Below are 27,885 nucleotides of genomic sequence, written 5' to 3' on the forward strand. Positions count from 1 at the left end.
ATCTTCAGCGTGAAAGATTGAATTCGATTCCCGGTGGAATCTCATATCATTCGGGTCTGACATTAAGCTGTACTCTATGTCATATATATAACCTATGTCGTGAAAGGAACGTTAAACTCTAAACGAACCAAGTTTCTGCTCAAGTTTGTACACGAAAGGTTGTCGTTTGAGCTTACAACTATTGAGTAAGTTTAGAAGATGATTTTGGTTATTTTGTGTGGAGAGAGTGAGTGAGGGAGATCGTTTGGTGAACATGTTGGTAAGAGTCACGGACCATGAGACATGAACTCCCATATGGAAGAAGAATGTTAATGAAAGTATGTTAATGAAAGATGGTAACTTTCCAAATATCACCTACAGATTGAATCTTATTTTTAATGACTGACACAAATATGACATAAGACGGTTAGAACAACTGATAAACATTTAGCGCGATATAGAAGCTATTTACCAATCTACTGCAAAACACTGAAGTTTATAAAGTTAACTAATTGTTCCTGTGATATTTCGTATATTTTATATATATATATATATATATATATATATATATATATATACGTATATCGCCGGTAAGGTTAAAGAAACGTTTAAGGGATATCAGGTGTTTGGTTTATCAAAAATTTAAAAGGAACTTTTACACAAGATCAGGAACGTCAGAATTTTGTAGGAAATGGATTTAAAAAACAAATTAAACAAGAGTGTATAGTAACACATTCAGGGATTTTAACAATCATTTCTCTTACTTTGTATTTTAATTCCTGAAAAATACTTGCACTTCCAAATTTTAACACACTACCACTTGACTAGTGACAGACAGCAAATGAGAGGGTAAATCCATTTTTTATATTTCCTTGCAGGCCGGTAGCCAGCCCAAAAATGTAAGGGGGCCCGGCTGAAGTTAGGGGGGCCCGATCCAACCATATTATAGTTTATCATTGTATTATAGTTCATTTGCAAGCCTACCGTGAAAATTTTAGGGGTGGGCAGCGAAAATTTAGGGAGGCCGGCCCCCTAAACCCCCTGAATACGGGCTTGTTTCCTTGATGTTTTTATTTTTTACTCCTACTTATATTATTTGTGAATAAGGCTCTAAGGGAGAGACGAACGTTTGGAGGGAAATGCAAGCAGCGTTAAGAAAATCAGAATATATAGTGAGGCAATCAAGGAAAAATGGTTCATTAGAGCAAAAATACCCAAGTTAAACTTTTATTCAAGACAGCTAAATAAAAGACGGAAGCACGTTTTGATTTTGTCGATCATGAAATTATGAGCGATGGCTGACGAGGCTGGTGATTAATTTGGTTCAATTTCTCTCTCCACTCTCTTATGACAGGCTGCTATTTAGAAATGCTCATGCAAATGTTTCTGACAGCTTCCATAATAAGTAGTTTTACTCATTCTCATCTTCTTAATTATTCTGCTCCAAGCTTCAACTAGTTTCTTTCCTCTAATGAAAAACCAGGATTAGGTTCAAAGCAGAAGAAATCTATTTGGAACAGTAAAAACAAGATTTTTTTTTTTCTGTGATTAAAGGTTTCAGCACAATTTTGTAAAAAGAACCATTTCAGATTTAAACAAGACACATTTCCTCTGTTATCTATATGCTAAAAAAAATATTCCACTAAGTTAAAACCCCAACTCTAAAGCAGCCTTGGTTAATTTTTCCAAGCGTTTTGGCTCATTTTATGAGAGCTTAACACCGTGTAAATGTCGGTGTTAAATTCTGAACTTATTGATCTTTCCTAGTATACATTGATATAATTTGCTTAGTATAGTACAACCACAAGTCATTAATTTTTCTATTTGTTATATAGGTTGGCATTCATATGAATTTGTCTTAGACCTCAGCCTCATTTATACTCATAATCAGTATATAAAATTGAAGGGTGAACGGCATTGTGAGGTTGAGTAACAGTTAAATTCAAGATGAGTAAGATAAGCTAAGAGCGATGAAAATTGAAATTGATTAGCTTTCACAAGCAGACATACCAAGCCCAGCCCCCACCTGAAATTTCCATTTCGTACTACTATTATTAAATCAATTCTAAACAATATTGGAGGCACGGTGGCTCATTGGTACTGTACTTCCCTCTGGTGCGAGAAGCCTCTGGTTCGATCTCAGACTATGTGAGTTTGTGATGCACAATATTGTGTTCCTGAGTTTTCTCCAGGTTCTCCCGTTTTTTCACACATTCCGATTTTACGAAATCTTTTATAATCATTCATTTACTTACATTTTTCGTAAAAATTTAATTTATTTTTTCTATATAAATATATTAATTTTCATTTATCAAATCTTTCACTTAATTCAGATGATTGTACTTTTAAGCTTAACATTTCAATGGGACTTTAAAATTCTACTCTCAACCGTATAATAAGAAACGCAAACGTACACTTTAAAAATTGTGCAATATACAGATTGTAGAATCATTTAGTTTTACTGTGATTAATATTCCGTTAAAGGGCCTATCCGATTTGCCATAAGGACCAGACTGTCATATGATCAGGTCAAAAGTCAAGTTGCTTCCTAATTCGAGTCTGGATATTCCAAATCCAGATGTGAGATATATCAAGCACGTAACTCCACGTGGGACGCCCTCGGTAATTTGAAGAAGTGCATATACTTTATCATTTTTATTTATTTTACTCAAACAACTTGCTTTTTGACAATGTTTCATATTTACCTCCCTCCATATTTACCTTACGTGCTATACATCGTTTTTAAACTCTTTATTATGTGTTTGCAATAAGCTTTCAATTGGCCATCTCCTTATTATAGTTTGAGATGATTTTCCATTGGCATTAATGTAAATGTTTAGTGCGTTTTTTTTTCTTACTATGTATTATCCATTTTAGGACAATTTGGTTTTCTAATGTAGAATTTACATTGAGTTAAATTTCAGCCATATCCCCTAAAGTCCGTTCACATCATTGGAACTGGATAGGCCCTTTAGGACCATGTCACACATAATGTAAGTGCTAAAAAGGGCATTAATTTTCAAACACAACCATAAAGGCTTCTTATAACCACTAACCTTGTATGAATTCCGTAAATATGTTTTTATTTTACGCAAGTTTTTCGAAGTATACGCAGACCTTCGTTAGGGAATGGGGAAGATATGAAAATAAAGATTATAAATGGATCAAAACAAGAAAGGGAGACAGAAAATGACTAATACATATTGGCAGAAAAGATGGGTATGCTGAATTTCTATTACAAAGGGGGTTAAATGAAACGCAGAACATTAATAAAAATTCAGAATCACATAGTTTAAAACTATGAAGTATAACAAATAGATAGCTATTGCACAGTTTTTAATCGTGCTTGTAATTGAAAAAAAAAAAAAAAACGGTGTGAAAACATAATATAAAAGTAAGGATCAAAGAACACATAATATATGCAAAATATAATGAATTACCGGTATATGACGTATATTAAAACATTACTTAATAAGAAACAAAGCATTGACAAAGTCAAAATTCTATATAAATGTAATATCCCACAGAAATACATATGAAGCTTATTACATTGGAAATATGAATCCCTCTGTAAACATAAATCCAATCAAGTTTATATGCAGGGTGAGTTTTTTTTTAAACTTGAACTGCAAAATATCTGGAGAAATAAACATTGGACGAAAATAATGTTCGAGGACGAAACAAATGTTAATATTTTTTTTTTGGGGGGGGGGGACTCACCTATAATAAAAGCAGTCTCCTCACTGCCCCAGGAGAGGGGGAGGACAACTTTCAAAACTTACATGGGAACCCCATTCTTATTGCAGATTCGGATTCTACTAAAAAAAAAGCAAGTAAATTTTATTCGAGATTTTTTTTCGATTCGTCGTAAATGGCGCTCTAATCAGTGACAACTAGTTTCACTAAAGTTTCTTCAATTGAGAGCTCCCACCCTAGAATAAACTTATGATAAACAGTACCAATTATTTGTCTTAAACGCTTACTCAACTCGTTTAAGGTGGCGTGAAAGATGGCTCGGCATTCGGCGTGAATTCAGATAATTCAAATAATTCAAATCTTCCAGGTTACGTATCTAGAGTCGAGAAAACGCTTAAGACAAGATATCTGTACTGTTTATTGTAGATTTATTTTGGAATGAAACTTGTAGGCTCCCAACTGAAAAAAAAAAAAAAACTTTTAATAGTGCAATAGTTTTCCTAATTACAGTGCCATCTATCACGAATCGATAAAAGTCTCGAATAAAATTTACTTATTCTTTCACGTAGAATCCGAATGTGCAATAAGAAATGGGGTCCTCATTTCAAGTTTTTAAAGTTGCCTTCTACCCCACCGCGCAAAAAATATGGGTAATGTCCGATGCTTATTTCTCCATATATTTTGCAGTTTCAATTAAAAAACTTATATATATATATATATATATATATATATATATATATATATATATATAGAGAGAGAGAGAGAGAGAGGTTTGTTATTATACATAATGTCCGTAAAACCTGTGGCAGTAATTTGAAACAAAATTAATATTATATATCTTAAGCTCAAATATCTGGCAATATTTAATATCTTCAATTACTTTTTACAGTAATACTCATTTGCAGAAAAAAAATCAAAGATGGAAGAATGTTTTTTTTTTTCACTTTGAATTGTTATTAATTTTTATTCCCTAGTTTTATTCACACCCTGCCAGACTGGATCCAGTCGAAAAAGCTTGATTGAAGTGGAAAATTCCTTTAAGGAACTTTACAGGTAAGTAGAAATGAATATGAATATGTGCGTTTAGTAACTAAAAAACCTTCCATTTTATAGTCACCAAATGAGTAACTATTTTGATCTTGTCCAATATAACCCAATAGCAAGTAATTATTATTTTACATAATGAGGTACATGAGTACTATACGTGTTCTTATGATTAACACAAACTTATCCTTACTCTTATGATTATTATTGACAGAGAGCGATCAACTTAGCTTCGTGACTAAACTGAGATTAACTCCTTGAGGCTAGGTGAAAGTTAAGTGTTCAATTGGTAGGTAAGGTTGAGGTTGAGGGATCAGTTGATAACTTAAAGTTAAGTTGGGTGAGGTTTGCAGAAAGTAGTCAGCTACTATTTGCTATGTGAAGAATGAAAAACAAAACAAATATTCAACTTAATAACTAATTACGTATTTTTGATATTTATTTTTAGCTGCATGCTATTCCAGTTCTTATATTAGTTCTTTGTGAAAGCTACTACAGTGAGAGATTTTAAGTGAAGAAGAGACATTATATTATTTGCCATGTTATATGAGTTAGAAAATTAAAACTTACGACGATTGTACTGGTTGAACAACAGAAACTTGGGTATTTTCCTGCGTGGGAATGTTCTCCTTGTTTGCTGACTCTTCCACCTTTGGTGCTGAAACAGAACAATACAATTTAATCAGTTATATCATGTATACTTAAGGAACGGAGCAATTAAACATCTTATAATCAAGAAATGTTAACTTGGTTATAGTCTTAAAATCAACTTTATTTTTCTGGTTAGCTTTGTATGAATGAGCAAATCTTATTTTTATATAATTTTTGAAAAGAAAACTGAACAGCATTTCATTTTTTTTTCACAGTAATTTATATGTGTTCTTTTACATTCGCTAGAAGAGTGGAGAACACTGTATTTGCTAAGGCACAACACATCAATCTTCTCATTCCATTAGCAAATTGTTTTACGAAATAACAAATCTATCATAAGATCATTTTAAATTATCGTGAGTAAATCAACTTGTTTTTACTATAATTACAGGTAGTGAATTGTGTAAGATTTTTATCGTATTTTGTATCGAAAGACGCAAATAATATACGGATTACGAAATTTTGGAAAAGATATTCTATTACGAGAAAAAATGTTATATTGGAATTAATAAATAACCGGCATACACTCTCCTGTTCTTGATAAACCTTGAAAATAGCAACCCCAGATTACTTCTGACTTACTTCCTAATTCCTACTTTTAGGAGGAGCATCTTCAAAGGATATAGCTACTCAGATCTACATTATTGTAAGATACAAATTATAACTCCATTTCTCTCTTCTAATTTTCAGTAAATGCTGTCGCAAAAAGTTCCTTCAAAAGTAGAATTATAGATTTTAATTTGCAAGACTATATGCGAACTTTTGCTAAGAAAGATACGTTGTATTATTAGAAGGTTTACATGTGCACGTCGACTTAGAAGTAATGAGTAATTTTAACGAATACTTACCATCTTGTGCTCCCTCGACTATGCGACGTTGATATCGCCGACTGGGAGTACGAGTAAATTGAGGAGGGGTTCGTAACCTCATTTGAGCATCACGCTGTGCCTGCTTCTCTGTTCGACCACTATAAAAAAATATATTTTAGCTATCATGAGAAAGTTGTATATATATATATATATATATATATATATCATGTTCAATAAATAAACTTGAAAATCATAAGCTTAATAATACCTATCAAGACATTTATTACATTTGAAGAAGGTACACAGGAAGGATAAGGGAAAGAGGAAGAAGAGTAATATTGTAACTAGCAGATGTTACACAAAAAATGATAGTAGAATGCTTATGACGAAATATATATTAATATATAATATGTATATAAATATTTTGTGTTTTTGGTCATACATTTTAATATTTTCAGAACAAAAGAAAGAGATATAATAAAACCAACACATACAATTATGAACGAAAGTGATTAACTCTTACTTCACAATTTTTGTCATGAACTTTGACAAGAACTAGTGACAGCTATTGAGGAAAATCACACAACTGAAAATTATTACTACACATTAACAAAATGAAACTTTTCTAATGTACTATAGATAATGATAATAATAATAATAATAATAATAATAATAATAATAATAATAATAATAATAATAATAATAATAATAATAATAATAATAAATAATAATAATACCGTATCTCATATACCAGAATTAGAACACTAGATAAGTTTTCTTCCCTTAGTTTGTAGCGATAAAATGTTACTTTTTACCGATGTGACCTCTCAAGAGCACCCTGACACAAATGGATCAATTTGAGTAGTTTTGTTAAGTTACAGAGCATCACGTTTATTCTATAACAAAGACATCCACCCATTCGTTCCATAGCTCATAATTAAGATAACATGCAGGGGGAGGGGGAGATGATCACTTTTACTGCAGGCTGTACAATAAACATGCCAACTTGAGAAATAAATAATCAAATCTCAGGTGGAACATACTTACACGTATATAACATTACATTAAGATATATTAGCAATTTTGCCAGAATTTTAATTTTCGGTAACAAAATTAATGAATCAGTAGCTGCTGGACATATTTGAAAAGTCCTTCACTATTATGTAATATCTGAATATAATTACAAAAATATTTTTAAATTTTAAAATCTATCTTCGCAGTAAGAAAAGTAAAGAAGTAGCACGTAACAAATTGAAATAGAATGAAGTTAATCATATCTTCTGATGAAAATTCAAACAAGGCAATAAAGTTCCTTTGTATATTTTTAAAAATGAAATTTGAAATATTTTCTATATGAATATAATTAAATTATGACATCTTTGGTTTAGTCACGAAATATTTTATTTCTAAATTTGAAATTATCTGCTCCACTAAAAACTTTTGTGGTTTGGGTATTTGTTTTACATAACTTACGGACATCTTTCAATAACAATCCAACTAGGTAAATAGGATACCTTAGTAGTTATCAAAGGTTTTTCTTGTTAGTATGATGATTTTTATTAATCAGTTTACATTAGGACTTAAGAGACTAACGTGAAAAAGCAAGAAATTTGCCAATAGTTGCGTGCAATTGGTCCGATGAGACATTAGTTGGCAAATAATCATATTATGTCAGCAGCTTCTTGCAATTGGTGTAATAAGCGAAAGGACAAATAAATAAATAAACAAATAATCTTCCAAATTGCCGACAAATATGTGTTATTAGCTCAGCAAAGTGTCGAAGATGAGTTAGGGGACATTTTACGTATACGTTAATAGAAATTGACAAGAGATCGTTGAATTGAATGAAATAAATAAAAAATAATAATAATACCGAAATTTCAACTTTTTCATTCGGTTAAGAAATTAAATATCAAAATCCCGAATGAATGAGAGGAGAACAGTTTTAAATTATCTTCTAGTCTTAACTTATCTTACCTATACCTAAAACGTGACCCAAGAGCGAAGATATTATCCGGGGTCTGTGGAGAAACTTGTACAAGACGAAAGAAAGCATGGTGCTCGACGCAACATTTCCATAAATGTTTACACGCTTGCTTTGACGGCGTTTCAAACCCATATGTGTTTTCGTCATTCTGAAAGAAAACAGAAAAGAGCATTACTTACTACACTGTTCTAAGAAAATCAGACAATATAATAATAATAATAATAATAATAATAATAATAATAATAATAATAATAATAATAATAATAAGGAAGCCACATTATATATTGAAAATGCACTTAATAGGTTATTTTTGGGGCAGAGACCCAAATGTACATTTGATTTTTCTTTCCACTGTCCCGATATTTCGTTTCAGAGTATTGATGACTGTGTATGAAAGTACCGTATATATGTATTCGAATCAGTAGCTGTTCTAGAAAATAAAAACTGACGGCGGGGGGGGGGGGGGATTGCCAGAACCCAATCAATGATAGGTATATAATTAGTCTACTACAGGGTGCGGCACGTATAACCGGCCCGTCGTAATATTCTGGTATATTGTGTTTTTGGCAACACTTAATTAATCTACCTTCCTACCAAGAGATGGCGTGTCGAGGTCGGGTCGACTTACGTGACCTGCAGCAGTCACGTGCAGCCGCAGCCAGTGAAACTTTCAGCAGGACGGTGCAACATGCCACACATCAGCTGCATCATTGTCCCTTGTGCATGAGATGTTTACACCAGAGAGGACAATCAGCAAAGGCTTGTGGCCTCCTCGGTCACCAGACTTGTCCACGCGTGACTTTTACTTATGGGGACTGTTAAAAAGAAGAGTATACGAAACAAATCCACACACAATTGAAGAACTCAAGACCAGAATCCAGGATGTCACCAATAGCATTACAACACAAGAACTGACAAAGGTATATATGAATCTCCTCAATCGTGCTCACATGTGTGTTGAAGTGGGCGGAGGACACTTTCAGCACCTGCTGTGAAGGCTGCTGTGAAGGTGAGTAGTCATATTCAATACATTACATTTCATTTATGTGTTGTAGTTAATCATATTCAATACATTACATTTCATTTTATGTGTTCACTTTACGGGCCGGTTTTACGTGCCGCACCCTGTATATACTTTCAAAAGTAATGCCTTAAATAATTTTAGTTACTAAAAAAAATTAGAGGACCATGGCCTCCCGGGCTTGAACCGCTACTGATTCCAATATTTTGAGAAGCAAGGATTTCTTTGACTTATAGTAAAAAAAAAAAAAAAAAAAGTAAAGTAAAGTAATAACTCGGAGTTCGAAACATTCAGATTTTCCGAATGTATATATATAAATCTCTTGGATGCAACTTTGAAGTTTGTCGCTATTATCTCTAAATTCACTGTAACTACATTCATTACTAAGGAACCAAACGAACTAAAGAGTAATAGTTCTTGGGTTTCTTTATGTTCATAATTGAGTAACTCACAGAAAGAAAAATAAGGAAGGAAGAAAATCAAAAAGAAAGATCAGAAGTGTTTATCAGTAACGCACTTTTAGAACACTATCACGAAATCTATAGAACCTAATAATGGCAACTCGACAAATGAATTTCGTATATCGTCATGTCCTGTACGTATTTTGGCATTAATGGTGGAGATACTTGTAAAATCCCTGTACTATGATCTTAAATTAACTTTTGTCTTAACGTAACATTTATCAGTTTTAATATATCTTATCAATTGTAATCTTGATTTTTACTGATTAATAGTTTGATTTTTACTGATTTTCTTATTCTGTCAAATCATCTATGTTCTCAGGGTTTTTTTTCTTCCTTTTTTTTTGTAGAATTTATCCCTTGCTCTGTCTACTTCACTTCATAATTCATTATAAACTATGCATATCTGAGAATTGATCAATGATTTAGAAAGCTCTGCAACGAGTTTTATAAAATAATTCTTTCTCTGAAAATACTACCGTATTTTCAAATTGCTTAATTGCTACATTTTCAATTGAAAAATGTTATCTGGTTCTGATACACAGAATTTCTCACAAAATTCATTATGCAGGTGCCATACGTTTCAAAACATATGCTTACTTAGTTATAGCTTATAATAGATCGTGTATAGGTTGTAGAACTGTCTTTTCTACCTTCTATAGACTTAAGTTACTCTAAAAATAATGTTCGTACATATTCGCATATTCGCTTACAGCTTTGAAAGTACACTAACTGTGGAAGTTTCTAAGTATAGTTTATATACACCCTGTACATACGTGCTCTCGTTTTGCATTTCACTAAGCTGACTACATCAAATCAACTACCCAGGTTCTTTCCTTCGCTAACATATTGACCATCTATAACACATGACCTATAGAAGTGTTCTGCTATGGCTTCTTTTGTCTTGAGAGAATGTTATCTAGATATGTAACAATTTTCGAAGCAATGCATCTAAACGCGGTGGGTGGCCTTCGAAAAAATGTGTGGTCCTGATTTCGTTGCTAAATATTCATTACTATCTTGGCGAGATGTCGTGATAAACATCTGCTGCCAACAAAGATTTCGTGACGGTAAAACTGATTATATCATAGACACTTTTTTCAGGTAATTTGGGCAAATCAAAACTCATACACCGTTACAGAATTTTGCTTTTAAAAGGGGGTTTAGAGAGGAAGTATTTCAGGAATTTTAATAACAAATGCTTTTGTGTTAAAGGAATTTAAAAGTTAATCCCCAACCTTTAACAGGACGTTATTATTTTCTTTATTCAAGCATGTGTTCTGGCTTTGTATTATAAAGTTTATGATCTTTGAGTGACTTAATTAAGCTCACAGAGTTGGGGTTTTAAATGTTGCGTAATTTACCTACTTGTATTTAAGATTTTTCCTATAGAGATAGCCTTAATTTGAAGAAACACATGCTTCATCAAATAAGGCACTTATAGTGTTAATAAATAGTAACTAAGCCCTCCTCGCTTGGCCTAGTGGCTACCAAATGTATCTTTGGTGCACGTGGTTCCGCGTTCAATTCCCGGTGGGAGAACAATAAAAAATTGAATGCATTACTGTGGATCTAATTCCACATTAAAGCTTGTGTACTAAAAATTAACGCTAAACTTTCACAAACAAACACACAGTAACTAAGTAATATTGGTAATTTCAGTTGATGGAGTAGCTTGGTATAACCCTAGGAATGAAGTATATCATAAAATACACACAAAATCCCTGAAAATACAATTCTAGGATTCTTGTACTGATATGTTTTGTACTGATATGTTACTGAAAGTTACTGATATGTTTTGTAAGTAAAACCCATTGCGAGGATCATCTCTTTCTCAAACAATAATAATGTATTCGTTTTACGTATTCTTCTATTCAGTAGAGATATGGTTTGTGGAGTATCCTGTGAATTTGAGGGTTTATCGAAAACTTAAAAAGAAACAATTGTCTAGGTGTCCTGGAGTGTGTTTCTTCTTCATGAACAAATAATTGTACCTCAGACTCTGAAGAACTTATATTAAAAGTTGCATACTAATTGTGCTTGCTAATTGTGCTTGGAGTCTTTTTTTTCTTTTCTATTTGTTTCATGAATAATACTATGCTAACAGTACAGTAGAGAATTATGAATGCAAGTATCAAAAAGCACAGTACACCTTGTAATTTAATTGTATCCCGGTTTTTAGTTATACTTCCTTGGTGAATTATTAAACTCCCTTGAAGAAGACAATCTCTGTAGATGACAGATTTTAGTTGAAGATTTCGTGTGGTCCTTTAAAGAGGATTCAATAGATTACGTTTATATTGTTTTGTTGATTTCATTTTTATCGCAGCACACTTTACCAATCTCAAAGTAAGTTTAACATTGTCAAATCACTACAACAGTGACAATTGAAGGCAACAAAATAATCAATATAGAAATATAAAGAGTCAGATCTCACCTATTAAATTAGATAATGAAGATCGGACAACATAAAACCCAACATGTTTCGCTATAAAATAATGCTATATAGTATTTTAGTAGAAGAACAAGAGCATTGAATCTTCTATAAATGGAGGCCAAATAAAGTAATGACGTCGTTATAAGCCTATATGAACGTAATAAAATCCCGTTTCCCACTGTTTATTTGAGTTCACGAAACACATCAAACGCTATAGACCACACCCTTGAATGATCATTTTGATTAGCAATTAAAGACTGTAAAAAATAAGTTAAAAGACTTGGGTTTAAAAAAAAAAAGTATAAATTCGTTGTTTTGCTCACATAACATTAAAACAAAAATATAGATGACTAAAACAAACAAATGATTTATATGTATTCCAAAGTACTTAGAAAATAAACTTGAATAAGAGTTAGTTCTTTTCTATTTATATCTTGGATTATAAAATGTCTAGTTGGTTATGAGCTACTATAGGCTAGTGAAAAGTATTTTCTATTAGCTGAAATGTGTTTTCTTCCCGCGGAGACAATAGGTTTAAACTCAATGGAAAATATTAGAATCCATTTCGTAAAGACAAAAAATCCGTAACGTCACTCTCTTTCCATCCTTAATTATATTTCATTCTCCATGCTCATTGTGGCTAAATTTGGACTTAAACGGCATCACAAATGCCACCGTTCATCCCAGCGATCCGAAAACTATGGAATGAATACCTAATATTCATAGTTTTCGATTACTTTTACGTCGCCACTCCCCATCCATTCCTCACCCTCATGCCGAAAATTGTCTCAATGAGGCCTAAAGTTGATAATCATTTTAACTGGTTTAGTAAGTATTACGTGATGAGATAACACACAAGCTCTCATTCGCTTTTATATAACACTAGCGTCAATTACCCGCTTAGCTGGGTTAAAAAAAATAGTAATATGTTCCGTTGTCAGTCATTTGAAGCGCTCTCTGACATCGGTCATTTTCGATCATTGTCATATTATATATATATATATATATATATATATATATATATATATATATATATATATATATATATATATATATATATATATATCTTCCTCTCCCTCCCCCAAGTTGTGGGGCTGACTTTGGATTTAAACGGCATCGGAGTGTCACTATTCATCTCAGCGATCGCAATAACTATCGATTCGACACTAATATCGGTCATTTTCGATCATTCTTAATATCTCCCCCTCCCCTAAGTTGCACCGTCAAAGTGAAATAATAAAATCCATTCCAGTTCCGAACCTCATTTATGTTGATAATTTGATCGAGATCGGTTGGGTGGTTCAAGAGTTATAAAGTCAAAACATAGCCATTTTCAATATTTTATATTATATTATATATATACATACAATATTGTAGATTCCGTCAAAAGAATCTCTATGGTTATAGAGCAGTCATATCCATTCCAGCTAGATGATGTGACGTCACTGTACTTCTCCCATTCTTAGTTAATACATGGAGGGAACAAGGAGCAAACAGAAAACCAGGCGTTAATAATGGCAGGATGACAAGCAAACGTCATCATCAATGGTTTTGTAGATACGCTACTCGTGGATCCATGACTACTTGTACACTGACATAAGTACATCCGGTCTCTGTCATTTCTCAGATTATAAAAGCAAGCACCTACGTCATACTGCAGCCAGTGAAGAAAGTGACGGTTTGGTTTTCCCACAACTCATCATAGGTACTCTGCCATTATCAGCCATGTAGTCAGAACGGAAATAAATGGAAATACTTTCAAAATTTCAACTGGAGAAACCAATCGGAAAAAGACCATTAGGAAGACCTAGGATTACATAGAAGGATAATATTAAGATGGATCTCGCAGAAATAGGAATACAAAGTAGGAACTGGATCCAGTTGGCTAAGGACATAGAAGTCAATGTAGAATTTGTGAAAGTGGCCTTGATCCTTCGTGTTCCATAGGCAATAAAGTGAGTGAGTGAGTGAGTGCATTAGCTAGCGAGTGAATTAGCTAAAATAGTTGCAAAAATATTATGCAACAACTTAATATTAAAACAAAATGTATCTAGGTGAATATCAAAACACAGAAAAATACCTCTCTATCCATCTATATAGATATGTACTGCAAAAACATCGTTGAAATTTATTTATAATAAAGCACCAGTGCAGCAGTTTGTATTTTAATAGAATTTTAACATAGACTTTCCCCACTGTCAATAAGTCAAGAAAGTTACTATAGTTACTGAAATTATTATAGTCTAACGTAAGCGATTTTAAGTCAAAACTTAAATTTTAATTTGCTTTCAAAAAAAAATGCACGATTATGTTAAACATGTTTTTAAAATGCTTAACCTGACTATTATTCTTCCAATGGACAATTTGGTCACTAGATTTATTTTCACTTCTAATATGACATTGCACTAATGTGTCCTTCACATTTAACTGCCTTGGAACAGAAGCTATGCCTATTAGTTATTGCAAGTGCATTCATTAAAGCTATTCAAACAGAAACTAATGGCACTATCAACCATGGAGGAAATACAGTGTTAATTGCAAAAAGTAGTGGACTTTCTGTAATGTACGTATCTTTAAAAGTTACGCAAGGTTGAAACTATTTGTATTAATGTATGTTCTTAAAACAATGCTAAATATAGAAGTAAAATGTTTCCTCCTTTCATATCGAGCATCACACAAATCACTTATTGTAATTTGTGCTTCTTAAGTAACTGCCATTTTTCTAATCACACAATAAGAAGAAAAAAAACTTGTTCAATTATTCCCTTAGATTTTCAGATTTTGTTTTCGAAACAAAGGACTAATCATGAGTTATATTTAACAAAATAAAATAAAAAGGTATGTATTGGCAACACTGTTTCGATAATCGCATCGCTTTATATTCACGACACATTCGAATCGTTTGTAGTACGTCCTTTGAGAATTCCAGCCTCGTTCAAGAGTTAACTAATAAATGATTTGAAGTTTAACCTTTATAGCAGTCGTTTTGGCACAGAGAATTCCAATGCTCCGACTAAATCCTTCCTTCGCATGTAGCCTTATATTTGTTTTAATTCTTCATTAACATGAGAAGCCATTAAAGCCAATTAGCATTGGTATCGTAGCTAAGATTTTCCTACAATTCCAAGGTATTCTAATAGCCTTCTTGCAAATGTAGTCATTTTTTGCACCAGTAATTTCAAATTTAATACGAAACATGATATTACTTCTTTTCACCCTGCAAGAGAGCTTTACAATTATTTTGCTATTCCTTTGAGCTTTCTTCTCTTCCACACTCTTACTTAACAGTGCTAAATTACTCAGTCCTACAAGTCTTTCTTTTTTCTAATTTGTTTTCTAGAAATATATAACAAAGAACAATATCACCCATATTTGGCTTCATTACGAGCATAGCAATTACAAATGCTTAAAAGCAAAGTGAACTTATGCTCATTACTTAGGAACATTGCGGGTGAACAGATAGCTTCGAGGGGAGGGGAATGAGAGGCACCGGAAGTTCTCAACCTCATTTCAGTCTCATAAATGTTGACAATCAGAAGTTCATCTGAAGAAACATTTGGTTTCATACTTTTTTTTAAAGATAAGGAATATGGAAAACTGGAGGAAATATCTACTTTTGAATTTCACAGAATGTAACAAGAGATAATTTCCTTCCTTTCAATCTTTGTTGCAAGACTCACTAGTTAGTCAGTTAGCCCAACTTTCAAATCGGTCAGAACGATTGCTAATTCCTAATCGTTCCTACTATAAAGAAGAAACATTCAAGCAGCAGCAATTGAGCGTTCTGAATGTTTTGGCAATTAAACGTTTTTAACAATTTTTATATGGGCGATTTGACCGTTTTGAAAGTTAGTCGGTTTAACTGTGGACGATCTAACATGGATCCATTGTCGCTAATATCCAGTAACATGAAAATTTTAACGAAGAAATGTGTGTCAGAAATTAAAAAAGAGCCTTAAAAAAGTTGTTTGTGTGTCTTAGTACTTGACAACAACATCGTATTTACAACATTATGAAACAAAATCATTGTTCGAGAAAGAAATTTGTGTCTACTGTATAGTATGCAAAGGCCGACCAAACAGTCCTTGTTTTAAGTGAGGTTCAACTCAAGGAAAATTATTTCGAATAAAAGGATGAAAATATACCATTTCTATGAAGAATGCAACCATTACTTTTCCTTTGCTATGTCAAAGAATAAATAAGCGAGTTTGTTGTGCGACGTTTGTGTTTGCTCTGATAAAGAAAGGAATTTGGAATCCATTATTCCACTTGGAAAAAGAAGAAATATAACTATGACTTTCCTTCAAAAAGTGAATTAAAGGAAATGAAAGTGCAGTGTCAGTGGCAACTGCACATAGATCGCCAAAAGATTGTAGTAGATCCCCAAAGATAGATCAGTGAGTCAAAAAATTTGGCTTCTCTGCTACACAGGATTTTTCACATCAAGTTGTGAAATAATGAATAAAGCACATTTCATTCTACAAGAACAATTTAAAAGCTCCACAATATCGATTTACTGAGATATTAAAGATGTTTTGCAATCACGCTAATACATTCAGAATAGAAATAAATAGGCAAACAGATTGCCTACGATAGAGATAACAGAATAAAAGGATGTGTACAGATTTCGAGCGAGAAAAACGAAGATAAGCTTAAAATAATTAAAACAAGCGGAAGCAATCTTCTCACATTTAATTCTAATTAGCAGTTCTTTATCTTTCTGCCTACGTAAAATTTATGCGATATTAATGAAAATTGACTAGTGTCTTCTTCCAATCTCAAGAATTAAACTCAACTCCATTTGCAAGTTTAACAAAATAATTTTCTAGTGTATGTAACTTTCGTAAATCTTATTTTATTTTGAAGCAGCACTGTGCATATTTTATTTAAGGCTTCTCAATCATCTTTACTGTTTAGAGTTGAAATTGGCAAGAATGACGGTTGAATTAACCTCATTTATTAATTTAATTATTTAATCTTCCAAAATAAATATCATAAAAATTCTCCGGCTTCTATGAAATACAGTGTGTTAGTTTGAGACTTAATGTTTACCCTATTGTTCGAAGTTGAAATTGTTCAATTTTGATGCAATATGGCTTATATTTTCTTTCAGGTTTCCCAATTATCCCCACTGCTTGGGTTAAAAAAAAAAAGAAGGTTGTCGATAAATTTCGTAAAATTCCGACAATTTTAATAAAACAGTGTATGTTTTGTTTAAGAGTTAACTGTACTGTTATGAAGTTGATATGGAGGCTAGGGGTAAATTTACCCCCACTTTTTTTAATAAAAAACTTACATAACATTCTTCGCTAGTTTCGACAATGAATGACACCACAAATTATAAACTATTCGATAAATGTTTGAGAGTGTATTTCAATAATTGAAAATAGAGGGTGGGTAACTGGAGAAATTAGTTTTGGATTCTGGAATAATAAAATAAAATTAAGATATTGTGAGTTTGGTCAAACTAGTAAGTTATTTGTTTTTGACTACATTTTAAATTTAATAAAAATAAACGATTGTATATTAAATCAAGTTAACTACAATTAAATACAATAAATTGTATGACAAAGTAACACTTACGTTTTTATCGCAGACTCGAAGCATGAAGTATCTCCCCTTGAAGTATACCTTCGTTATTCTTGGCCTGTAATAATAATAATAATAGAAAGAAATACGTGTGAGAAATTGTTCAACTTCATTCAATCCAATTATTGTAACAGAAGAATATAATAGCTTTTGAGTGCTTGAAATACAATATTCTATTTGAACCACAAGTCTTGAAGATTAATACAGGGATTTCTCTTTCTTATCTTGGATTTTCACATTTACTCAGTTCAGTTCAAATAAAACAGCAGGAAAACTCAACTCATTTTTCCATATTTTGTATGAAGTTTATTCATTCACAACTTACTTATTTCATGGTGAATTATGGAGGTCTGATGTTCAAAGTTAAATTACTGAACTCAACAATAACAACTACTGTAATAATAATAATAATAATAATAATAATAATAATAATAAATTTTATTGCATACTGGAAATTACAGAGAGAACTGCCCACTTACAATTTCCATACAAATGTTACATGAACAAAAGAAAAAAATATCATGCATAAAACAAACATGCTCTTATATAAAAGAAAGTAATACTTTCAGCTGATTATGAAATGATTGTACACGGTGTATAACTGTCTCTGTATATTGCTAAAATTATAATCAAAAATGTCAATAACAGTGGCAAAATCATTGGCCACTGATAAGATTTTATACAGAAGAACATCATTGAGAAAGTGAATAGGTTTAAATATTTTCGGATTTCTTATATGATAACTGGTTGTACACAGAGTTATTATTGATAACAGATTCAAATTACCGTGAAGAATTGAATGTAGCATTTTAAGATTCAGAATAATCCTTCTTTTAGATAACCTTAACATACCTAAGGATAACCTAACTTCATCCAACGACATATGTTCATAACACTTAAACTTCCAACATAACCACGCAAGAAAAATATTTTGAATTGTCTCCAAAGTAGTAGATATATAATCTATACTTCTATTCCATATAATTGAACAATATTCACGATGACTTCTAACATTAGAATAATAAAGAATAAGGCATGTTTTGAGAGAATTAAAATCTTTAGACATCCATTTCAGAATTCCAAGATTCCTTCTCGCTTTGGAGGTTATATTCTCATATTGTTTGAAAAGCAATTTACTGTCAAAAACAACACCTAAATCTTTAATAGTATCTACAATTCTAATTGGAGTATCATTTATATTATAAGTGAAAAAAAAATGGATTTGTTTTATTCGTAATATTCATTGAAAAAGTTTTGTTACAATTTAAAGGTAGTACATTATTTTTAGACCAAAGTAGTATTTGCATAATATTATTTTGGAGCACCAAACAATCATCCAAATTTACAATGGTTTTGTAGATTTTGAAGTCATCTGCATACATCAAACATTTACAATCCAAATTTTCAATTATATCATTAATAAACATAAGGAATAAAAGTGGACCGACATTTCATCCTTGCGGAACACCGGAGTACATGTTATATACATCTGAAAGACTATCCTTATACCTAACCACAAACTTTCTTTGAGACAAGTATGATACTAACCAAGCAATAAATACAATGGAAAGATCATAATGTTTCAATCTGTAAATTAAGATGTCATGTGGTAGCTTATCAAAGGCTTTAGAGAAATCGAAATAAATTACATCGATCTGACGATTACTCTTAAAAATGGGAAGAGTGTCAGCCATAAAACAAGTCAAGTTAGTTGTAGTTGATCTATTTTTCATAATAATAATAATAATAATAATAATAATAATGCCCATATTATCTATGTATTGCGATTAATTTACAGCTTCACTCATAACAGACGTTATCATCATCTATATTCTGAGGTTTTAATCTCTCAAGAGCTAATTATATGGACCTTAGTAGAAAGTATAACAGGAATAAACAATGGTGAATCGTGAAGTAAGTCGTATCAGGAAAAATAAAATTTTTATGACTCCGGAAAAGGAATAAAATTTTCCTAATGCAATGATTCTTGTATATAAAAATTGATGCATAGTTAAGATTTCTTCTCGTACAAGATTAATTTGAAGTGATAAAAGTTTAACGTTTACTAATGTGACCTCCCTCAAGAGCCGAATATAATTTCTAAAATGGTGTGTATATATAGGGGTATCAAAAGTCCGGGGTCATAGACGAACTTCGTATTGACTAAAGATACGGGGAATGGTAAAAGAGGACAATTGTTAGAAATAGGTGGCCTTAAATCTAAAATGGTGTTTTTTTCTAACCACATCACCTGTTTGGGCTCCGTACTGGTAAAACACCCTATATAAAATAAAAAAGAATCGTTGCCAATTCAGTAAGTCCTCACCTTAGCAACAATACAGCATTGTTAGGAAACGGATTCGAGGTATACTAGGTTCCCTCACACAACAACATATTATTCAATTAATATAGAGCGCCTTACTAGCGTGAAGTCCAAATGCCTGGTGCGGTTTTTAAAAAATCCACCATTTTAGTTGAAAGCCATCTATTTCAAACTTTCATTCATTTTAATATCTTTGCTTACATAATGAAATTGGTCTATGGCTCCGGGCTTTTGATATACCAAGTATCCGCACGCGCACGCACACACACACACACACACACACACACACACACCTACTTTAACTTGATGTGCTCTAATAGAAACATAGTTGTTTAATACAGAAGTATATACTGGTTACATTCGTTGATTATAGTAATAGTTCCAAATAATGGAGATAAGCTTCGGGAGATGCTTCATTACATCAAGTGGAGTAGAAAATTCCATTACTGTGAGGGAAATTACCTTAGTACTAAGTCCCTAACAACTGTAGCAACAAAAGGTTTAGCAACCTTCTTAGAAGGGCACTATACTAATGAAACAGGATAACAGTTCTCCCGTCAGTTAGAAAATGTTTACATGGATTAAGCTGGATTCCTATATTTGCTGTGCTTCACTACATGAAAGGTCACCTATCAGTGCGTTCTTCGAACCACTGCAGCACAACACTGGGCCTTATGACAATTAGTGTTATCCAGGTGGAAATTTGGTTCACATGAATGGATGTACGTGACCAATAGAGCTCCGAATCAATGGCAATATTTTTTTAAAAAATACTAGCAAATTGCGAGATAAATCCAAAAATAATAGGTAAAATAGCAAAATAAAATATACAAAAAGTTTTTTTTTAATGTAGTTAGTCGGAATTTAGACGGATTCTGACCCAGTCATCAATGTGATGAAGACAGTATACTGATTCATCGGACCATGCAATTTTGTTCCATTGGTCTGCGGTTCAATGACGATGGCACGTGCCCATTCCACCCGTTACTGACAACAGTGCGGTTAATATTAGAACATGTGTGGGACGTCGGCTGCGGAGGCTCGTCCCTGACACTGTACAGTGTACTGTGTGCTCATACATACTCGTGGTTTGCCTACTGTTAAAGGCTGTTAAAGTATGTTGATAATCGTGCCACAATTTGCGCCTTATCTTGTTGTATAACCTGACAATTTTTAATGAGGTGTGGCCATACCCTGCTGGTTTCACCGTCCTTTACCCACCTTTGGAAGGTACTAACTACAGTAGCTCGAGAACAACGAAGTCGCACGGTTTCCGAGATGCTTGTTCCCAGCCGTCTGATCATTATAATCTGGCACTTGTAAATCTCTGATATACCGTCGGCCTTGTCCATTCTACGCATAAACACCACACTGACTGATCGAGCAGATCCCTGTCATCTTCTGGCGAGCAGTTCTACTAGCGGTGGTTTGGCTAGTCAGTGTAATAATATATGGATGGACCGACTTCACAAACTTCGTACATGTTCACTAAATAGACTGAAGTACCCAGTCAACAAACAGACAATGTGTTATTGAACAGGGTCATATGAAAGTGAGCCATGGAGAACAATTGCCAGTGATTTATCTCTGCGGGTTCTTTACGAACTTAGACATTCTGCACATCTAGCTGCGAAAAAAATTAGTAGTGTATTTGAGCCAGGAGTAGTGAAGAATGCACCACACGCTGTTAGTTTGTCGGTGACATAGCAATAAAAAATGAGCTCAGCAGCCATCGAACAGTAGCATGTTCTGATTAAATACTAAGGAACACCGTGGAAGCGGATCCTTGGAAACGTATTCATATAATTGAAGACGAGTTAGGCATATGCCTTGCCACTGTTGTTCGGCAGCTCTGTTCTATCACTAAGGTGAAAAAATTAGACTCATGGGTGCCACATGAGTTGACACTGGCCAACAAGGATTGACATCTGGAAATGTGCAGTTTTCCGAGTGTACGGAATAACCGGGATAGTTTCCCTGCATCGGACTGTCACTTCTGATGAAAATGGATGTGTTACGACAATCGTAAACGATCAAGATAATGATTGGATCATGTTCAACGTTCACGCCAGTTTCCAAACCACCCCAGAAAGTGGAAAGTGGAGGCTTGTATGATGGTCTATGGTGAAAGTGATCATCACGTCTTCCTCCATGGAGGCGAAACCATCACTGCGATTAATTATAATGCTGAATTTCATGTAATGCGCTACAAATTTGTCTGCAAGCTTCCAGAAATGGTCATCACACATGGCAACTTCATGTTGTACGACAATGAACACCAGCAAAGGATTGTGCAGACTCTCTTAAGAGTTGCAGTATGAAGTTCTTTCTCACACACCTTATTGCCCTCACATCTACTCTACCAATTACCACTATTTCAGTATCTCATTCACTTCTTGGCAGGGAAGAACTCATTTGATGGATCGGGCGGTGCAATGTGCAGTTGAGGACTTTTTCGTATCACAGACTCCATACTTCTTTCGTCATGGAATCCAGTCGTTAGCTGAGTGATGGAAAGAGTATGTGGCTACAGCTGGAGACTTCTTTAACTAATCACGTGTTCTAGTTTTCAGTTTTTGGGCCTTTGGAAGTAACACACATCAATCAGACATTTCAATGGTAGCAACCCAATAATATCATTTTAATGTAATACAGCACTGATTATTTGCACAACATAGAGTGGATTCTCATTAATTTGAACTTGGATAATTTGAACAAGAGTGTATTCCCCTTGAAAGCTGTATTGAAAACAATGATAAAAATCGTAGATAAATCAAATTTTTGATTTTCCTGTTTAGATAATTCGAAGTAATACAATAGCAAAATTTTTAGTTTTGGACAAGTTGCAAACAGAAGAATACAATTGTAACTGGTTTACAGTCATCTAGAGGCAGCCGTACGGAAAAGTGGCACAAAAACAATCTATTTCACGACAAAAGACGAGATCGGCGATAAAGTTAAGTAACAGTGTGTGGTAACGCCACCTGAAGATTTTGAAATGATTGAAAAATTAAGATCTCTTGAATGTCAACGAAAAATTGCTAATAACGTATTTCACACAATAACTGAAATTTAAATTTTTGTTGACGGTACAAAAACAACCAAATTAAACCAAACGAAGACCACGAACCCTTCTAAGTGAGAATAGATATTTAAGGTTTTACCCATATAGTTTCGTCTTAATACAGTCAGTATGTGTGGCTTAATTTACGTGAGAATCAATATATTTTATCTGCAGTATTGTATCAAGCAAATAATATGCTCACCTAAATGAAAAGTCTACTGCACATTAATTTTCCTCTTGTGTAAGTACAATAGTTTTGTTCACTTAATTTTAGGTATTTAGCAATAATACCTATTTTTGGATAATTCGAACGTTTTCGTGCTCCCTTGCACTTCCAATTAAAAAGGCTCTGCTGTACTTACTTTAACTTACAGAAACAACGAACAATAATGACAGATTGCACAACAGGTACTTACCAATAGTAATTTCCTACTTTGGTTTTGTTTCGGAGGACGATTATACCACTAGGTGTCAATCCTAGGAAGTATTCTACGTTGTCTTCACCCTAAGAGAAAAGAGAGAGAAAAAAGTCTCGTGAGAATTTATTTGTAAAAAAAAAAAAAAAAAAAAAAAAAAAAAAAAAAAGGAAATACAAATAGTCTGATTTATTGTACAAAACTAAGTACATACGATTTGCTTAGTGAAACACCACTTACTTGTTCCAACAAGTATTATTGCAGCTGCATTTGCCACAATGCGAAGAATAGCTAGGGAAACTTGTAATCAGTGATGGGAGATTAGGCCACCTCAAGAACATACAGTGCGAAGGTACTCGACAAAAAACGGTCCCACAAAACAACCTATATACTACATAATATGAGACACCACACACACACACTATTGGATATCTCATTTTTTATTCTGCAAAGGCATTCAAAATTTTTAATGCCACTACTGACTGTAACTAGAGAGAGAGAGAGAGAGAGAGAGAGAGAAGAAGAAAAATAAAACTGGATTCGATATTACAATATTTTCTTTACTTGCAATCTTAAAAAAATAATGATGAATTGCAAGTTAATAAAAGTTTTGGGCCACAGCACTAAATTTTCTCGCTCCAATTCCTTAAATTAAATCATATAGTGCTGCAGTTATTAATAAAACATTTTGCTGTGAAATACGATGAAATAATAAGAATTTTTTAGAAAACTTCACCGAAAGAAATCTCACCCCAAAAAGTAAACTGCCCTTTCAGAATTTTTCTGTAAGAAGTAACTTACGCCATATGTTAGGGTTAAGCAGGTAAAGTCATATTTAACCAAAAACTAATTTGTATATCAACTAGTTCCACATCTTGAGGGAAAATGTGGTAAAACAATTTTAAAATTATAGATAAATTTGATCGGTGACTTTAAAAAAAGAAATTTACGTTGATATATACCACATTTTGCTTCAAGATGGGGAACAATATTCGGAACCAATTGATATACAAATTGTTTTTAGCTAAATGTGACACACTAGGTTTGTCTTACGGTTATCATCCATCTATATTTACGAGGTTCGTTTAGGGAAGGTATTTTGAAAACTCTTCAAATGAAAAGAAGATAACTTTTTGTCTCATGCAGTTCCTCCTGCGAGTGAAAATACATCTATTCAAAACAAATTAGGTGGTTCATCTTAACATGACTTACAATAAAAGACAAAAATAATACTAATTTAAAACGAACTTTGTAATATAGGTATATGTTGCCTGAGCACTATAATGTCAAAGAACCTTGAGATTTTTATTTTGTGAATCGTTCCTAGGTACTAGACAGCATAAAACTAGTAGAACTTGGTGTTATGACTCACGCTATATAGGTGGGTGCGGTAGAAAGTGACATCATAAACAGATAAGAAAAAAAGAGACATCTAAATGTTATTGCATCAATCATATGAAAGGGTGAGGAAATATCAGATAAATTCAACATGTCATTGATTTAGCATCCGTATCCACCTTTTAAAATATCTACCATTTAAAAAAGACACTGAGGCAGGAGCAGTTCTGTAATAACCATGGAAGTAATGCTAAATGCTCATGCTTGTCTCTCTGTCACGAAATGAGAATAAGCTTTTATGTGGATCGTCCTTGGTAGATCTTTTTTCTTTCTCTTTACTTCTACTGGTTTCTTTTTTGACTAACGTTTTTTTTTTTTGTTTTATTTTCTTGAAAAGTACAGTGATCTGTTAACGCATCCGATTGCCTCAGGTAGGAGAAGGAAATAGGCAGTGTTGTTAGCCCTTTATTGTAACCATTTAGAACGTTTACAAGTAAAGAAAAAGAATTTGTGTATTTTCACTTTTCACTGGCTTGCTATTAATTACAGGAAGTCATGAGTGGTGTTTATTGTTTATAAAATTTGACACTAAACATCTAAACAGTAACTGGGGTGCCAACTAAATCTATCAGCAAACCAGAGAAACTTACTATCTTCATGGATACGTATACCCTGTGTTAATTATTTCGTTAAAGTTCCATATAGCTTGTCACTTTGTATATAATTTTTGATCATTCATTTTAAGTTTTGTCACAATTACAAATATTATTTTTATAATACACGACAAGATATCGCATTGACGCGATCTTTCACTTCCTAAACAGTTAGTTAATTTGTTTATGTATAAATCTCTCTTTTCAGTGTTATCATCATCATCATAGGTATTCTGCCTTTATTGGCAGGTCACTTGCCGCAGCTGAGAAGCTTCTATGCTCCACTTCTTCCGCTAACTTCTTTGTCTTCACGTATGATCTTTCTGTTTTTATATCATCCACTAATTGTAGTCTCCTTCGCCCTCTGCCTCTCTTTCCCGCCACCATACCCTCTAGGACGTCCCTCATGATACAATTTCTTCTTAGGCACTGTCTCCCAAATAGTTTCTCTTCCTCTTCCTAATAATATCTAAAAGTGTTCTTTTCTCCCTCACCATTTCTAACACTCTCTCATTCGTTTTCCGCTCGACCTGACTAATTCTTTCCATTCTTCTCCACATCCACATTTCGAAGGCTTCCAGTCGATTTTCATCACTTTCACGTAATGCCCACATTACCGCCCCATACAATACAACACTCCAAACGAAGCATTTTATGAATCTTTTTTCGACTCTTTATTCAAGTTCCCACAAAACAGGCTCTTCTTCCTCCTAAAGGCTTCTTTCGCCATTCCTATCCTTGCTTTTATTTCACGTTTTCAGTGTCAAGACCAGAAAAAAATGGAAATTGTACGAATAATAACAACTAATTTGTCCAATCGAGAATAGAACGGCCAATGAAGAAACGCTGACACAAGCGATTAGCCAACAATTTCCAGATACTCCGCAAAATACTGCTATGTCGTTACTCGTGTAACTTTTATTTACTCTGATCAACGATATATCTATCAGATACTGGCCTAAACGTTAACAGTTTGTGTCACATGATCTCAGCAGGAACTGAACTTTTTTTTCTTAATCAAAGGTGGATTGCATTTGGTATCAAAATATGAACTGATAAAAATATATTTTCGAATATTATTTTGTTAGTGCTTGAAACGATTTGTAACTCTATAGGGGGATCAGAAATGGAAAAGGAGCTTAAGCAGTCTCAAATTAATTAATCATAAATGAAGGCTTATGTGGCCAAAGTAACTTTAGGATCAACAGTTTTCGACGCAAAACTAGACTTAAAAAAATAAATGTTTTATGTCCCATGCATCTGACATTTAGAGATGAGAAATGAATGATATTGATGAAATGAATGATAAAGGACAATACGCAATACTCATGCCCTGAGTGGAATTCGAATCCGCAACAGACAGGTCTTCCCTAATTCCTTAGGATGCTGGATGATGATGGTCGCCTAAGTTCTTTCAAAATTTAATTTTCCAAAACATATTATTCTGTAGAAGCACTTTATATTAATTTTAATGCTGGAAGAAAATATAAGTGAGAATGCATAGAACTTGGTCTAAATTTAAAGATTTACTATTGCATTTGTCTAACGTAACGAGGAGGAGGAGTAAGAGAGAGAGAGAGAAAGAAAATTGAGAATCAAATTAAGATGTTTACCATTTGGATAAAACAAATTATATTCAGCGTTATACTTCGTGCGATACATAAATTTAAAAACAATGGTGGTTTGTTTCTCTTCTCTTTTGATGAGGCTTACAATCAAATGTGCTTCTGACAAAATTTTCATTTGAATATGACCAAATGAAACAAACAAATAAAAAGTATTAATGAATTAGTGATATATTTCAAATGTAGACCTATTAAAGAAGATATATTAACATAAAAGGTACAAAAGCTGGAGCACCAATCAGTAAATTTCTAATTGTGACATTTGTTCTCAGCGAGGGAACAGAATATATGTGGTGCTGACCCAGCATTTTGAATCAACTGGAAGTTACTTGAACTAAGAGGTAGTGATATCCGGTTTAGAAAGTCAGAAGTTAACGGCGCTGAATATTGATGTGCTAACCCCATCATCCAAATACAATGCGTCGTCTGACCACCGCTCCTTGTTTCTTGGTTGGTTCGCTTTGTTTTTAGTTTTAACTTTCTTTTTCAGCACAGAGGCTACATAAGAAATGGATCTACAGCCAAACATGAGATCCGAACCACAACAGAAATCGATCAGGAGTCTCCGCACCGAAGACTTTGAACAGTATTCATAGATCCATCTTAATGGAAATTTTTGTCAAATCTGTCTTGCGAAATAAGTTGCTGTTTCATAGTCCCACTCAGGCAAGATTTTGAGATATAGGTTTTCAGCAAAAAGATTTTGATTAAAATGACAGACTTTATTCATTAAAAAAAAAAAATAAAAATAAAAAAAAATCAAGACAAGTTTTCGATCTCGAAAGTTGATAG

General features: G+C 33.1%; 1 protein-coding gene across 4 annotated transcripts in view; it reads right to left on the minus strand.

Moving 5' to 3' along the window:
• The window catches only part of LOC145678346 (band 4.1-like protein 4), a 482,682-nt gene that overhangs the window by 27,689 nt on the left and 427,108 nt on the right, over positions 1 to 27,885 (minus strand). For 3 of the 4 annotated variants that reach the window (XM_081748387.1, XM_081748386.1, XM_081748384.1), the window contains exons 9-13: positions 23,478 to 23,566; positions 17,669 to 17,732; positions 8,157 to 8,314; positions 6,219 to 6,337; positions 5,290 to 5,377 (exon numbers count right to left, since the gene is read on the minus strand). In XM_081748387.1, the coding sequence (XP_081604513.1) occupies positions 5,290 to 5,377; positions 6,219 to 6,337; positions 8,157 to 8,314; positions 17,669 to 17,732; positions 23,478 to 23,566 (518 nt within the window). The remainder of the gene's footprint in view (positions 1 to 5,289; positions 5,378 to 6,218; positions 6,338 to 8,156; positions 8,315 to 17,668; positions 17,733 to 23,477; positions 23,567 to 27,885) is intronic. The other variant, XM_081748385.1, reaches the window with a different exon arrangement.

This window comes from Thermobia domestica, chromosome 2 (genome assembly GCF_964235325.1).
Source record: "Thermobia domestica chromosome 2, izTheDome1.hap1.1, whole genome shotgun sequence".
NCBI lineage: Eukaryota > Metazoa > Arthropoda > Insecta > Zygentoma > Lepismatidae > Thermobia > Thermobia domestica.